This window comes from Amaranthus tricolor, chromosome 7 (genome assembly GCF_026212465.1).
Source record: "Amaranthus tricolor cultivar Red isolate AtriRed21 chromosome 7, ASM2621246v1, whole genome shotgun sequence".
Taxonomy (NCBI): domain Eukaryota; kingdom Viridiplantae; phylum Streptophyta; class Magnoliopsida; order Caryophyllales; family Amaranthaceae; genus Amaranthus; species Amaranthus tricolor.
The window spans coordinates 13,725,703-13,740,236 of NC_080053.1; the positions used below are offsets into that span (position 1 = coordinate 13,725,703).

The 14,534-nt window shown below is 34.5% G+C and overlaps 2 protein-coding genes across 2 annotated transcripts; one reads left to right on the forward strand and one right to left on the reverse strand.

Moving 5' to 3' along the window:
• Window positions 1-1,279: 1,279 nt before the first annotated feature.
• Window positions 1,280-11,308, reverse strand: LOC130817683 (CBS domain-containing protein CBSCBSPB3-like). The gene is made up of 14 exons (XM_057683529.1): window positions 10,673-11,308; window positions 10,029-10,203; window positions 9,785-9,917; window positions 8,823-8,993; window positions 8,444-8,522; window positions 8,255-8,368; window positions 8,107-8,173; window positions 7,901-8,006; window positions 7,721-7,779; window positions 7,034-7,134; window positions 6,840-6,967; window positions 5,507-5,589; window positions 5,331-5,420; window positions 1,280-1,667 (listed from the first exon to the last, which is right to left on the reverse strand). The coding sequence occupies exons 1-14, from the start codon at window positions 10,807-10,809 to the stop codon at window positions 1,494-1,496; spliced, it is 1,617 nt and encodes a 538-aa protein (XP_057539512.1). The 5' UTR covers window positions 10,810-11,308; the 3' UTR covers window positions 1,280-1,493.
• Window positions 11,309-11,728: 420 nt separating this feature from the next.
• On the forward strand, window positions 11,729-14,300 carry LOC130818525 (uncharacterized). Its single transcript, XM_057684691.1, has 3 exons — window positions 11,729-11,893; window positions 12,181-13,327; window positions 14,221-14,300. The coding sequence occupies exons 2-3, from the start codon at window positions 12,184-12,186 to the stop codon at window positions 14,298-14,300; spliced, it is 1,224 nt and encodes a 407-aa protein (XP_057540674.1). The 5' UTR covers window positions 11,729-11,893; window positions 12,181-12,183.
• Window positions 14,301-14,534: the final 234 nt, after the last annotated feature.

Here is a 14,534-nt window from a genome sequence, read left to right on the forward strand (position 1 = left end):
TTTTTTTATTTTTTTTATCAAATACAAAAAGTGTAATTTGGATTGAAATTGGTAGAACAATATTATAAAGAGATGAAATTTCATACCTTTAATATCAAAATCTTGCGTTTTCTTGACTGAATTTTAAGCAAATGGGAGATGGAGGAAGCAGTTTGTAGGAGAAAAAGAAAATGTGGGTAATAATTTGAATGAAATTAAGGGTAATTGATTTAATTTATAATAGGTGAGTGAGGTTAGTTATAAGATTTAGAGGGAGAAGTGGGAAGTTATTTGTTAATGGGGAGTTATTATTATTATTTTTTTTTTTAATTTCTGAAATTTATTTATTTATATTATTATTATTATTATTATTATTATTATTATTATTATTATTATTTAAAAAAAACGGATGTTACAATGTTAATAATCAGTTTGGGTAAGTAGTGTAAGTGGAGGTATTTTCGTAATTATGTGTGTGAACTAAAGGCATTTAAGTAAAAAAAATTTGTGTCAAAATGAAAATGGGACAAGTAAGGTGAATTTACCCAATAAAAAAATGAGAGAAGTAAAAAGAATAGGAAGGAGTATTATTTAATGTTATATATTTTTAAGTAAAATGAGATTAAATAATTAATTGAATAAGTTGAAAGTGTTTATTATATATATATATATATATATATATATATATATATATATATATATATATATATATATATATATATATATATATATATATATATATATATATATATATATATATATATATATATATATATATATATATATATATATACACACACACATATATATATATATATATACATATATATATATATATACATATACATATATATATATATATATATAATATATATATATATATATATATATATATATATATATATATATATATATATATATGTATATATATATATATGTTTTAGAAAGATAAACACCAATAGAAAATAAAGTGAAAAGAATGGCGACACGCCTCTCCAAGAATATCATTAAAAGTACGAATGATAAAATTGTATCCAATTTGAATCTGCATTCAAATTTTATCCTTACGTAGGCTTGATTCCATTCAAACATTGATGTTCAAGAAGTTTCCCCAGCACTCCTAGTCAAGAATTAATCGATTTGGGTAGCATTTCTCAGCTCAAGTAACCAAATGATTTTCACGATTTCCATACCAAACGGTGAAAACTCGAGGAAAAATTAACTTTAACAGAAGAATTAAGCCAAAAAGAAGATAATTTTATGAATATAAAACATTCATAAACTTTTTTATTCAGTAAGAGAAGATCTAAGCTTTGCTTGTTAGCAGTGTATTATCAATTTACAGAACAAAAAAGTGTTGGAAGTCATTATCACCTCACAACATAACAAAATTTTATGAATACAAAGTACCATTCTGAGATATAGGCACCTATTGAAGCTAATCCAAGAATTTGTATAATTATGTTAGTAGGACGTCCAACTTTTGCAGTTTGTGTTTCATTCCTTGCTATGCTTCAGAGATTTACACGCTTCATATGTACCACTACACCAACCGCTACCAGAGCCACCGCGCCTGCTAAAATTGCTGAATGAGCTGATGTCCATCTAGATTTTTGTACCACAACACCACCAGTCTCGGGGCTTGCTTCCTTTGTAGCCTCGGGGAACTCCAAAAACAACCTTAAAACCTGTCAAAATTCGTCAACATTCGGATATCAAGGATCAAACTGGCTAATAAAATCAACCTCTCAAAAATCGTCAACATTTAGAAAACATGCGAGTCAAAACCAAGATGTTACACTTAATGTTGTAACATATACAATACTAGGTCAGAAAATAGCGTATAGTAATAGACATGGGAAAATTGATCCGATTCTTGACCCAAAAAACTAGGTTGATACCCAAAAATTTTAACCGGAACCCGAATAATGACCGAACACAAGAAATCTGTAAAAATCCAGTTGGTCGGATTAGGGTGGGGCAGGACCCGTTGAATTGTGCAATTGTCAAAAAAAGGGGTAAAACTTCTTCATTTGGGTGCATAAACAAAAAAAATCTAATGTTTCTTTATTTAACGTAGTATTATTTAATTTTATACTTTTAATATTGAAATTGTATTATATTTGAGTCATTTGGATATCTTTTGTGTAGCATGATGCATTTTAGACGTTTTAATGTTTCTTTATGTTGAATTATAATTATTTGATCGTTTAAAGCGTTATGTTGCTATTTTATTTTGATTTGGCTAGGCAATATAGTAAATAATTTTTTTAAAATGGTAATCCCACAAAATTTTCAAAGTTAACCTAGGAAAAAAAAATAAAATGGTAACCTGTTAGGTCAATTCGAACCCGCCCGAAATCCAGAGTCATCCGACCTGAAACTGATCTGACCCAAAAATATTCCGATTAGAACTGATTAGACACAAAGCCCGACGATCAACCGTTTTCCCAATTCTATTAAATAACTTAGAAGCCATGTATTATTTATCGGATTAATCATGATCACTCGACCTCAACCCTCTTATCCAAATTTAAACTTCAATATAATTCCTGGAATCCACACCATCACCCTTCTCATCCACACCATATGAAAGACTACCATATAAAACTAATTCCCGGAATCCACACCATCAACCTTCTCACCCACACCATCTAAAAGACTACCATATCAATTTAAATCCCCAAATCCACACAAATCACGTACACCATCGCCCCTCGAAACCTACCGTCTAAAAGACCATCATATCCACAAGAGGATTAGCAAATCAGATATCCCCAACTTTCCTCAAGGTTGTAATTCGACTTGAGAGTGTTTAAATAACATTTAGCAAAGAAGGGGAGGGGAGGGGAGGGGAGGAGAGGGAAGGGTTGGAAGATTGAACCATTTTCCTTTCAAATATTTCAAATGTTAGAAGGATTAGTTAAGTATAAAATACAAACAGATTCTCTCTTCTCCTCTCCCCGTAAAGTGTCCAAATGAGGGAAATTTAATCCCTTCATTTCCCTTACTTTCCTTCTATCCAAACATAGCATAAATGAATAGGTTCACCTTTATTGCAGACTAGAACATAGCAACGTCCCTCCCACATATGAGACAAATTAGAGGGAAATTAAGGGAGGGGTTGAGTAAAATAATTTCCTTCATTGAAAGAGCAAAGGGGGGTGGGACGGAAAAAAAATGGAAGGGAAATGGAGAAAAGCAAATCCTACACATTTTGTAATACACCAAATCTTTATAATAATGGAATGATTTGGAGGAGAATTCATCTCTCCCCCACTTTCTTTCCTTCCTCAAATGTTATCAAAACGTACTCTCATTCTCCCTAGATTTGGATCAACAGAAGTCTACGGATTACAGACCGATCTGCAACAACCATGGCCAAATCTGAATGAGTAATCAATACATTTTGACTATCACACCGAAGTTCCTTTCTTTGGTAATGTTCAAACATTCCTGAGTACTCCTTTGTAATTCAATATTTTGCAATAAATTAGCAGGCTTCAGATTCCAAGCGTTGCTCAACAGTGAACATGACTGGTTCTGACCAGAATTAATAGAAAAGTAGAAAAGATCTAAGATACATAGAATATTAGTTATCATTCATTACTGAGTCTTTGGTGTCTTGCCCCACGATCCATTTTCAGATGTTCTAAATGATAACCCTTGTTACATTATGGACATTATCATATGATACTTACATTTTACTCTCTGGTCCCATACCCACCATTCTCCTCTTACCATCCCATTTAAACAATAGTTGTAAAGCAGTTAAAGGATGGAATGAGACTTTGAAACCAGTTGATTTTCACACACTAGGTAACTATTGCTGATGCAAGAAATAATCGCCAATTATCAAATAAAAAACTAGCTGCAAAACTTCATCAACCATATTTAAAAGATCCCAGACATTTCACTTGCGTTCTCCCTTCAGCAAAAACTCACTATCCCGCATGCTTCAATTCCCTTCAAGGCTTCAAGAACCACACGTAAAATTTGGCTCTAGCCTCTAGTCTCCATCTTCACCCATGCATATAGCTTCCATCACCCAGAATATCAATCATCTAGATAAAACTACAGACCTGAACTCATAGATAAACATGCGGTAACGGAACGGTGGTGCGGTAACAGGAGTGATGTGGTTTTTGTAACGTCTAAATATCGGTCGAGTCATAAGATATGCTTTGACACGGTCCAAAACGTGGTTTTTTACGCCTTTGTAACGCGAGAAATATTGGTTTGTTTGTTTTGAAAACGTTTACAATGCGACCGATGAATTACGATGCAACCTTGTTTTAACATTATGCATCAACTACACTGACTTTGTGCTGCATTACCGATCCTGGCATTTATACATGAAGTTACAACATTAACCTGCAATTAGAATTCTAAGATGTAGTGGTAAGATTTTGGCATTGTTATTGTTGATGTTAGATATCTAAGCGAATCTATAGGAACTTTTTCAGCAATGGATTTTGGCAATTCTGAAGGCATTGAGTCATCGGATGGGGAAAGAGAGCCTCAAAATATCAATTCCCAGTACCTACCAAACTTTTGACGAATGAGTGCATTATAAAGAGTTACTCAATCCACACCCCTTATATTTTTGCTCGTATAATTACAATCCATCCCACCTTACAAATAAGCTTTCTACGCTCACGCCTCGATATTTCCCTATTCAAAATAGGTATACGCGTATAGCCCAGTTGGACATTTGTTTAATTTTAAAAGGAGGAGACGTGAGTTACAAAATAGATTATGTCTCTAAACTTTTGCAATCAAATTTCAATTGGTTAAGAGAAGTGCTATTATTCATCGTTTCACTCAACCTTTGCAGAAACTTCACAAAAAGTGGCCGTGGCCCCTCAAAAGAACAAAGACACCAAGTGCAAGAACAGAAGCTGCAAATATCCTAAGATAATTCAAATCATGGAGATAACAATCCTCATTGACCTCATTTCTCAAGACTAAAATTACTTAATGGGACGCATGAAGATGCATGGTGAACTCCTACAGTCTACAATAGTCCTTATCCGAGTTATTTCAATGTTTTTTTAAATGAGTTTACTTTAAGATAGGAAAGATTAGAACCTCACCATAACTAACCAAGTTCCTATAGATCTGTCATTGATGGTAAACATAGCAATGATAGAATTCAGAACATAAAAATCAACCAAAAAAAGGCTCTCTTAGACCCTAACATAGCACTAGACATGAATATAGTTCTAGTAGTACAAATTCACAGTTAGGTGTAAAAGTCATTACTGAGAGGTTTAAAGCCCATGATATGATATCAAAGGCCACACTAATGTTTGCAAAAATTCAGGCCAGCAAATTGAGAAAAGCAATACCTTTTGTCCGGATGATCTAGCATGAAATGCGGCACCAATGAGATCAGAATCACATGTGAGTAATATTTTATCACCTTCATCGTCTTCATACTACAATAAAGATTAAAGGGTAACTTGAGTTGAGAACTATACATATGTAGGTTCACAGAATAAAAACTATTCTACAAAAAGCTTACCAGTAATTGCACACGGTTGTTGTTGTCACTAGATCCGATCCTTTGCATAACAGAAGATACAAGATCATCCAAATTCTCAGTTGCTAAAGGAATTTCAAAAGAAGAGGAACATGTGTATCAATTTAAATTTCCCAAAATCACAAGAAAAGAACTTTTAGTATTAGTATATAGAAATTAAGACTTGACTCAATATTTGACCCGAAATCCGACCCAAAATTAGTTGGTCATAATCTGAAAAGTTCGATCGGTCACACAAAAATGAACTCCAAAATACCAAAAAAAAAGGTCAAATCCAGCTGTAACAAATATTATATACTTTACTCGAAAAAATTAATGATAAACTAATTTTTAAGAGAAATGTAGCTAACCCGTTAGGTCAACCCGGACCCGACCCAAACTTGGCATGACCCAAAACCAAAACTGAACCAACCCGAAAATGATCTAACACGATAGCTCTAATCGAAGTGCATGAGTGAGCTTGTGTGTATATATAGGGATTGGATCTAGTGAAAACCATTAGGTCAGTGAAATCATGAAAACAAAGAGGAAAGGATATATATATGAGGTATAACATGGTACATATAAGCATAATTCTACTATTAGAAAATAACAAAGTTGTCAATATTCATGGATATGACATAAATGAATGTGCTACCTCCCCCCCCCCCCCCAAAACCTTTTATGTACCCCCGTTTTCGGTTTTTACTAACTTAAGTGATTTTCACATGATCTTATTCCTCTTTCTCTCTCTCTCTATATATATACACACACACGGCCTTTCCTAATCATCAACTGTATACACCTGCTACAGCACCAATCGTCAATTAAAACAATCACATTCCCAAATCATAGATACAGGACACGTAACACAATAACCTTTGTATCAGAAAACATTTGGTGGTGTACAATTATTTAAAAATAAAATGTATTATAGTTTGCTCCCTGAAGAAAACTCCCACCAGATAACTGTATGCAGCTGTGCGAATCATTATCTCCAAAAATTGGAACGAAATTTTCTAGAAAAGGAGTTGGTCACACGCACAATAAGATCCTAAGAGGACACAAATATCTGGCAGACATGATCACATGATCAAAATAGTGTGAGCGCCTAATACATCACACATACAATCAAATAAAAATGTGAACAAACTTTCACCAAAGATTCACTAGATTGATAAGCATACAAGGATTGCATGTAGGATTCATCTCGATTCAAGTTTCGTGTTCACACATCAACCAAAGTGTACAAGGATTTGTAGCTCTTAACATCATCCTTATTTAAATTGTTTTTTGAAACCCCAAGCAAACTAAAAAGGTGAAACATGGTACGTACCGAAATTAAATCGATGAACACGGCCTTTAGGGTGTTCAACTTTAAAGGAAAACGAATTTCCAAGACCAAGTGATGGATATCTTCCCATCTCTGTTCCATCAGAATTCATTAGCGCAGCTGACATTTCACTGTGAAAAAAATGCTGTAAATTAAAATCCCATAAAGCTTGAGGTATAATACATCATAACTCATACCTATGAGAATCAGAATCATCTGGTGGCTCCAACGCTGATTCCCAGAACTTTTGCATCATTGTGATTGCCATCTCATTCATAATTCCAGAGTTACTCTCAACCTACCAAAGGCAATAAAATAAGAATAAATTAAGAAGGAAGAATCCAATATTTTTCATTGTGCAGAACTCAAAATTTAGCCACATATATATAAATATATACATCAAGCATGTTCTATACATGATGCAAGATACAGCCTTTTACAAAGATACTTGTGTATACTTGTGTATATTAATATTTACATAATTTGAACTCTTACGTATTCCAATGCTCAACTTTGACCGTAAACATCTTCAATTATCTAAGTCAAATTTTAAATAATTGATTGTATGGAGCTAGGTATCGGAACGAATTAAAATAAAATCTCACTAGACTGTATTCTTTCCTAGGCATCAATAACCATTTAAGGTCAAACCTTGTTGGTAAGCAATGTAAAAGTCAATATGGTGCAAACTTTAACATACAAATGTAATAAAAATTAGCAGGACTACAGCCACCAAAAATTGAGTTTCACCACAATATAATAATCTCGATTTAGTTCCTTTCCAAATCCAACAATTAAATTGTAAAAGCTGCATTGATTGGTATTAAAGTCTTTTCATCTAGCCTAAATAGCGATAACAAAAGAGAAAAGTTGACAATAAGTACCATGGAAATAGCAGCATGAGTCAGCTGTAAGACATCAACACAAGCAACAATGGATCCATCTGCAGAATAAAACAATCAGAGAAATTTAAATAGTAACTTCATCATCTTCTAACTTCAAAAAAAAAAAAAAAAACAGAACCTTTATCTTTTTTGAGCGGTAAACTATTGATTAAATAGTACCTCCATCCAAAACAGGAAGGTGAAGGAATTTTCCATCATGCATTATATGCAAAGCTTCAAGTAGTGTTGAATCCACACTTGCACATTCAGGGTTGGGTGTCATCACCTTGGAGGAACAATTGCATAATTAGGCCAAAACCAGAAAAGGAATTGACAAAATCCCTTCATATTATAAAGCATTCTATATAAACATTGAAATTCCAAACCTTTTCCACCAAAGTCAGCTCAGGTGATAGGTTCTGTGCCACAACCCGCATGAGTATATCCCTTGACCTGCAAAATGGAGAGTATGCCTTGAATACTAAACCCAAGATACATCAAATAGAATACATAATCTAGGTCAAGGAACTGTACGTTAGGATCCCAAGAACTTTATTCCCATTTGTTATGATTACTGAATTAACACGAAGGTCCCTCATTTTCTTTGCAGCAATATAAACAGGATCTGATGGCGAAACTGTTGCTACCCTGAAAGACCCACAGTCCTTTGTTATCACAAAATCACCAATGCAAAAATGATAGTGTGCAGAAAATTTAGCTTACTTGGTGTTCTCCGTGATAATAGTCGACAAAGAAGGCTTGAACATCCTGTCCCTTAATGTCTCTATAAAAGCAGCAGGAGCTAAAAAAGAGAAACAAATATAATTTAAATCATCATCATCAAGATAAAGATGAACTAATAATATACTTGGTGGTAAAAAAGCCAATAAAGCTTAAAAAAAAAGAAAAAGAATGAACATGAAGAGACTTTTAGTTCCATAAAGGGCCAAAATGTCTCAACAAAAAATTCTTTTCCTACACCCAAATTACAGCTAGCCTAACATATTGGAGAAGTGATGAGTGAGCAAACTGAGCATTGAACAAGCCCTCTCACAATACCAATAAGAAATATAAACAGAAAGAGAGAAAAAATCAATCCAACCAGCGAAATTATTTCCCATCTGACGCTCAACTCCCTCGACTGCAGCAGCAATAGCACTACCCTGCTCTGCGGCTTTCTCCATTCTTGATATGGCATCATATAAACACTTTGTGATGTCCAACAAAGCAATCACTTCACCATTTTCTACTACAGGAAGATGCCTGAATTTACCTGTTGAACAAGTAGATAAGGGATCAGAAAGTTTTTGACAGCATTTCAACAAAGCAGACAACCTACATTGTAAAATGCAGGAAGATGATCATAATACAACTCCACTAAAAGAAAAGGAATGATTCTACCATGAATTTTGATCAATAAACAAGATCAGTTTAGCACTACTCAATAGTACAGCTATGTTTAACTGTTAAAAATTAATTGTGACTTAAAGTAGCAAATCATAAATAGTTTCTAAATATATTTCCAGCTTTTAGAGATAGTTTCTCTTACATGGGAAGAAATCTTCACTTCACTCTGATAAAACATAGCCACCAATATCTCGTAACTGAAATTTTGCCTATTATTGGTAGAGTGTAATCAGTGTAATCAGTTCCATTACTACAGAAAATCTAACCTATTATTGCAAGATGAGCTGGTTCCTTAAGGGAGCGCCAAGGAGAGTCTTTTGTTCTTAGCCCCATGAAAAGCCTATTTGATGCGGGTATCTGCTAGGTATGTTTTCACTTCTCTAATTTTTCTCTGTAAATGCCTAGGCTATAGGAGCCAGGCAAAGGTACCCTTAAACGTTTAAATTGTACATTCAAACAATCATAACATATATAATAGCAATATTTCCTCAAATAGTGACAAGCCTCTATTCAATTCACAATGTTTCAATTTGATTGTCCTATCAAAAATTTATTTTGCTGGCCACTAAACTTAGTAACATAGGTTTGTTTCCACTTCACTCAATTGATATTCAACTAAAGCCTTAAAAAAACATAACTATTTATTCTTAAGCTAACCTTGAACCATCTTCTGAAGGGCATCAATCGCTAATGTATCCGATGTCACAAAAATGGGATTCCTTGTCATAATTTTGGATAGTGGAGTTTGTTCCGGCCTCAACTCCTCTGCAATGATCCTAGTAGTAATATCCTACCCACCGCATAAAAAAAGTTAAAAAAAAAAAAAAAACAATCAATTACTCAAACAAACATCAAAAACATGATACTCTATCATCAATAAACAAATTAAAGCAACAAAAACCTTGTCAGTAACAATCCCAGATAACAAAGCATTAGAATCAGTCAACAAAACAGCATCAATACGACGAGCTGCCATCCTCCGACAAGCATCCGACACTGACGTTCCCTCTGGAATTGTCAGTGCCTTGGACAACCTTAACTTCTTCACCGTTCTCTCTCCTCCCACCACTTGTGACCTGCAAGTTTTGATTTTTCCTTGTTATTCATCATAACAAACTACACCCATAAAAAAACTTAAATTTAAAAGCATCATGCCATTTCTAATACCAAAAAAAAAAAACAAAAAATTCAGTTCTATTGTTTAAAATTTTGTCAAATGTGAACTCTTCAAATGAAAATAAAGAAACTTCTCATAATAAACAAAAACCAAGTCAAAATCAAAAAACTCATTTCATATCCAATACTTCAATTTCAAATTGTGTTAAATTTAAGAACTTACTCTAAACTTGACAATAAACTAAAGCCACATCACAATTTACATATATACCCCATTTCATTAAAAGTAAATTCTTGCAATGAACATAAAGAAATTAATCTAAATAAACGAAAAAATATAATCAAAAAATTCATTATGATTACAATACAAAACCTTCAAATTTACACATAATTTAAAAACGTGATGAAATTAGAGAAATTAAAATTTACGTCGGTGAAGTTGGCTTAGAAGATGAATTAATGGTGCCATTTTCAGCAGTTTGTGCCGGTTTTTTCGCCCCAGATTGTCGTTTAAGGGTCGAACTATTCCTTCTTGAAGATGGAGGTGGTACAACTTGAGAACTCATCCTTTATTTCAATAAAAATAAATCCCAACCAAATCAAAATCAAATTGGGACATAACTTCTAGGGTTCCAAGGTCAATTCTTTTTCCTTTTGATTGGGTTTTGAATTCTAAGGAACAATAATCATATATCAGAACTTGGGCATTGAAGGGGTCTCGTTTCTTATGTAATTAGATGGGTCCCTCTATGTATTCTGTAATTTTGTCTCTATTGTAATGAAAGAAGTTTAAGAAACATTTTCTCTCTCCTAATTTGTACCAGGTAATTAATTTTTTTGTGGGTTTTTCTAACAGAGATTCAATTTCCCACCAAAAATTATTTTGGGAGGATATAGAAAAATTCAACCTTTAGTGAATTTGTAGGGTTTTTATTAAAAGTTTGGTTTGTATTTTTCAATGCAAGAAATAGATTTATCAGCTTTTAGCGTTTTGGGTATTTTATGAAAGTGCCAAACTGCAGCTATCAAAGTGTTTTTGTGTTGTTTAGTTCAGTTAACGTGGAGTTTAAGCAACCATTGATGATGGATGGGCTAAAAATTGAGCCTGCAAATGTGGAAAATTTGAAAAAGTTGAGTGAAAAAATAAAAAAAATTAATTAAATAAGCGAAATTTTAAACTTTTCCCAAAAGTAAGTGTCCAAACCCCAAAGCTGTGCTTTGGAGCTGTTCGCAGTTACTAACTGCGAACAGCTATAAAAGACAAAAGAGTTGTTCGCAGTTAGTAACTGCGAACATATATTTTGTCTTTTATAGCTGTTCGCAGTTACTAACTGCGAACAGACCTGATATACAAAATCAGATCAGTTTCTGTTTTTCGCAAAATCGCATTTCTCAAACCCTACTGCATTCGACATTTCCACCTTCTCCCTCTAAAACCTTTGATTTATTCCATCAAATTGTGCAATCCTCTTTCAATTTGGCACTTCAAAATTAGTGTGGGATACTATAGCTTGCGCAAAGGTAAATTTTTTTGTGTTTTTTTGGTGTATATTTGGATTTTAGGGTTTTAACCAAATTTGTTTATTTTTTCAAATGTAGGTTTGTAGTTGTTAAATCAAGACTAATCTTAATCATCCATAAGCATTGAAGGTAATTTCTAATTGTTTTTATAGCTTTATGTTGGATTTTGAAGTAATGTTGTTGTATTAGTTGAATATCATTAGAAAATGTTGATGTTGATGTTGGTATTAAAAATGTTATTTGTGAACTTATGAATTGATTTATTATTTGGATTATGTGTATTATATATGTATGAACTTAGCTACATTATGGATTTGAATAATTTGTAGACCAAAAAAGATTATAATCAAATGAATATAATGTACTTGTATGGGCATGAGTTGATGTTGATGTTGATTTTCTTTGTGTTAATGTAGAAAATGGCATCATTTCGCGTCACTATAGTATGTTTTTGGAATGGTTGTATTAGAGAAAATAATGGCAAAGTTCATTATGTTGGGGGAAGACGTAAGTTGTTTGCTTGCAATTCGAACATGGATTTGAATCACTTTAGACGTTTTATATCTTCTAAGATTGGATTGGACCCTACTAGAGGTACCGTAAATATAAGCTTTAAATATGCCTTGAGTGGAGAATTTTTTGCCTTTCCTGTTGAGGATGATGAGGCTATAGATGCGATGTGGGAGCATTCAAAGTACACCCAAATTCCCTCTTTGGAGTTATACGTAGAAGAAGTACCATTAGAGAATGTAGTTGCTTCTAATCCTACTCCTACCCCTATGCTTATAGTAACTCAGGAAACTGTAAATCCCGTCGTTTCTTCCGCATCTTGTATTTTTTCTCAACCCCCTACGAATCAAGTTCCAATTGATTCAATGGTTAACTTAGGAGAAATTGCTGAGATGGGACCTTGGGATGATGGAAATGAGAGTAATGAGCTCATTGATGATCCTTCTGATGACGATGTGGATGTCGATGAGGATGCGCTAGCAAATGACATGACTCTAGGCAACATTGCTACAATCATTCCTCCTACACCTTATGCCCTCTGTCCACCTTTAAACGAGTATGCGGAGGACAGCTCATGGAGGACTTGGGCTTGTGATACCACATACACCGAACAGGGAGAGTTTGAGAAGGGTATGATGTTTGATAACAAGGAATCGTTGTTGGAAGCTATCAGAGTGTATCATATTGGGAGAAATGTGGAGTACAGAACGGAGACCTTGAACCAAACTGTCCTTTCCTTGAAGTGCAAGCGGGGTTGTTCGTGGAAACTTAGAGCTACGTTTGACTCTAATATATCTTTATGGCGTATTGTTACCTATAAGGGTAAGCACGGTTCTTGTGTATTGGGTAGTGACAGTGTGTCGGCTGGACACATTCACCTGACATCTTCTGTCATTAACAATGTTATTAGAAATTGTGTTGCTAAAGACCCATCCATTAAGGTATCTGTCGTACGTCAGATGGTTAAAGATCGCTTTGGTGTGGATGTGAATTATAAGAGAGCGTGGTGTGCAAAGCAACAAGCTTTGTTATCCATTTACGGGACATGGGAAGGTTCTTACTCACTCCTTCCACGCTTTTTAGAACATTTCAGTACTCATTAACATTAGTACAATTTAATCAACATATCACTTACCTTTTCCATAACATGTATTTTAGTTTTTGTGGGACCCATACCCAGCGGAAGCCTACGCAGCTGTACCCGAACACTCGGGGATTCATTCCGGGGCGTGGAGGGCTTCTGTGCCACTCATATGCTTCGACATTGTCGAAGTACATCTACCAGAGCGCGTAATGCGCCAATATGGGTAGGTACAGGGCATTCCACCGCCTTGTGACACTGAACCCCAGCTGCATCTAATTTCGCGAAGAAATCAAGCTGGGGCAAACTGGATGGAGATCAACGGGCGCCACATCGCTCGTTGGGATCATAGACTTGAGCTGCTGGCACAAGGTGCGCCGATCGATGTTGTCGGCGCACCTACTACACCTGACTATATGCCATGGTTCCTCTCCATCACGCGCAGATGGATGACACCACGTGCCATCTTGGAAGCAGCACATTACGCACCTGCTGCGCCTACGATGACCCAATTTGTAAGTCTTCATTTGCATTTATTTGATTAAGTTGCCAATTAAATAATAAAATGTTACATTATCTAAATATTAATTGCAGGCACAAGGTGCGGCAAACGTTATGCGGTACAGCCAGGAGGAGCCGGTGAGGGAGATTGCGCATGGCATGCTCTTCGGCTCGCAGTTCCAGCACTTCATACCGGAAGTCGCTCCACAGCACTCACCGACTACATCCCATACGCACATGGCATGCTCTCCTTCTCATGACTACCATTTGGAGGAGATGGATCATTCATATCCCGTTGACGCTGCGGGGACCTCGCAGGCTGGGCCATCACAGCTATCACAGTACCAGTCCCCTCCACTGCCAGAGCGTCACGCGAACGCCTCTTTCTATCGTAGGAGGCGAAGGAGACCAACTCAGTTGGATAGGGTAAATGAGGGTTCGTGAGCGTTAACGATTACCTTTTGTGTATTTGGATCGACTATGTACATATATATATATATATATATATATATATATATATATATGTATATATATATATATATATATATATATATATATATATATATATATATATATATATATATATATATATATATATATATATATATATATATATATATATATATATATAATTGACTTGTATATTTCAAACATTTGTATATATTTTGTTGTATATAC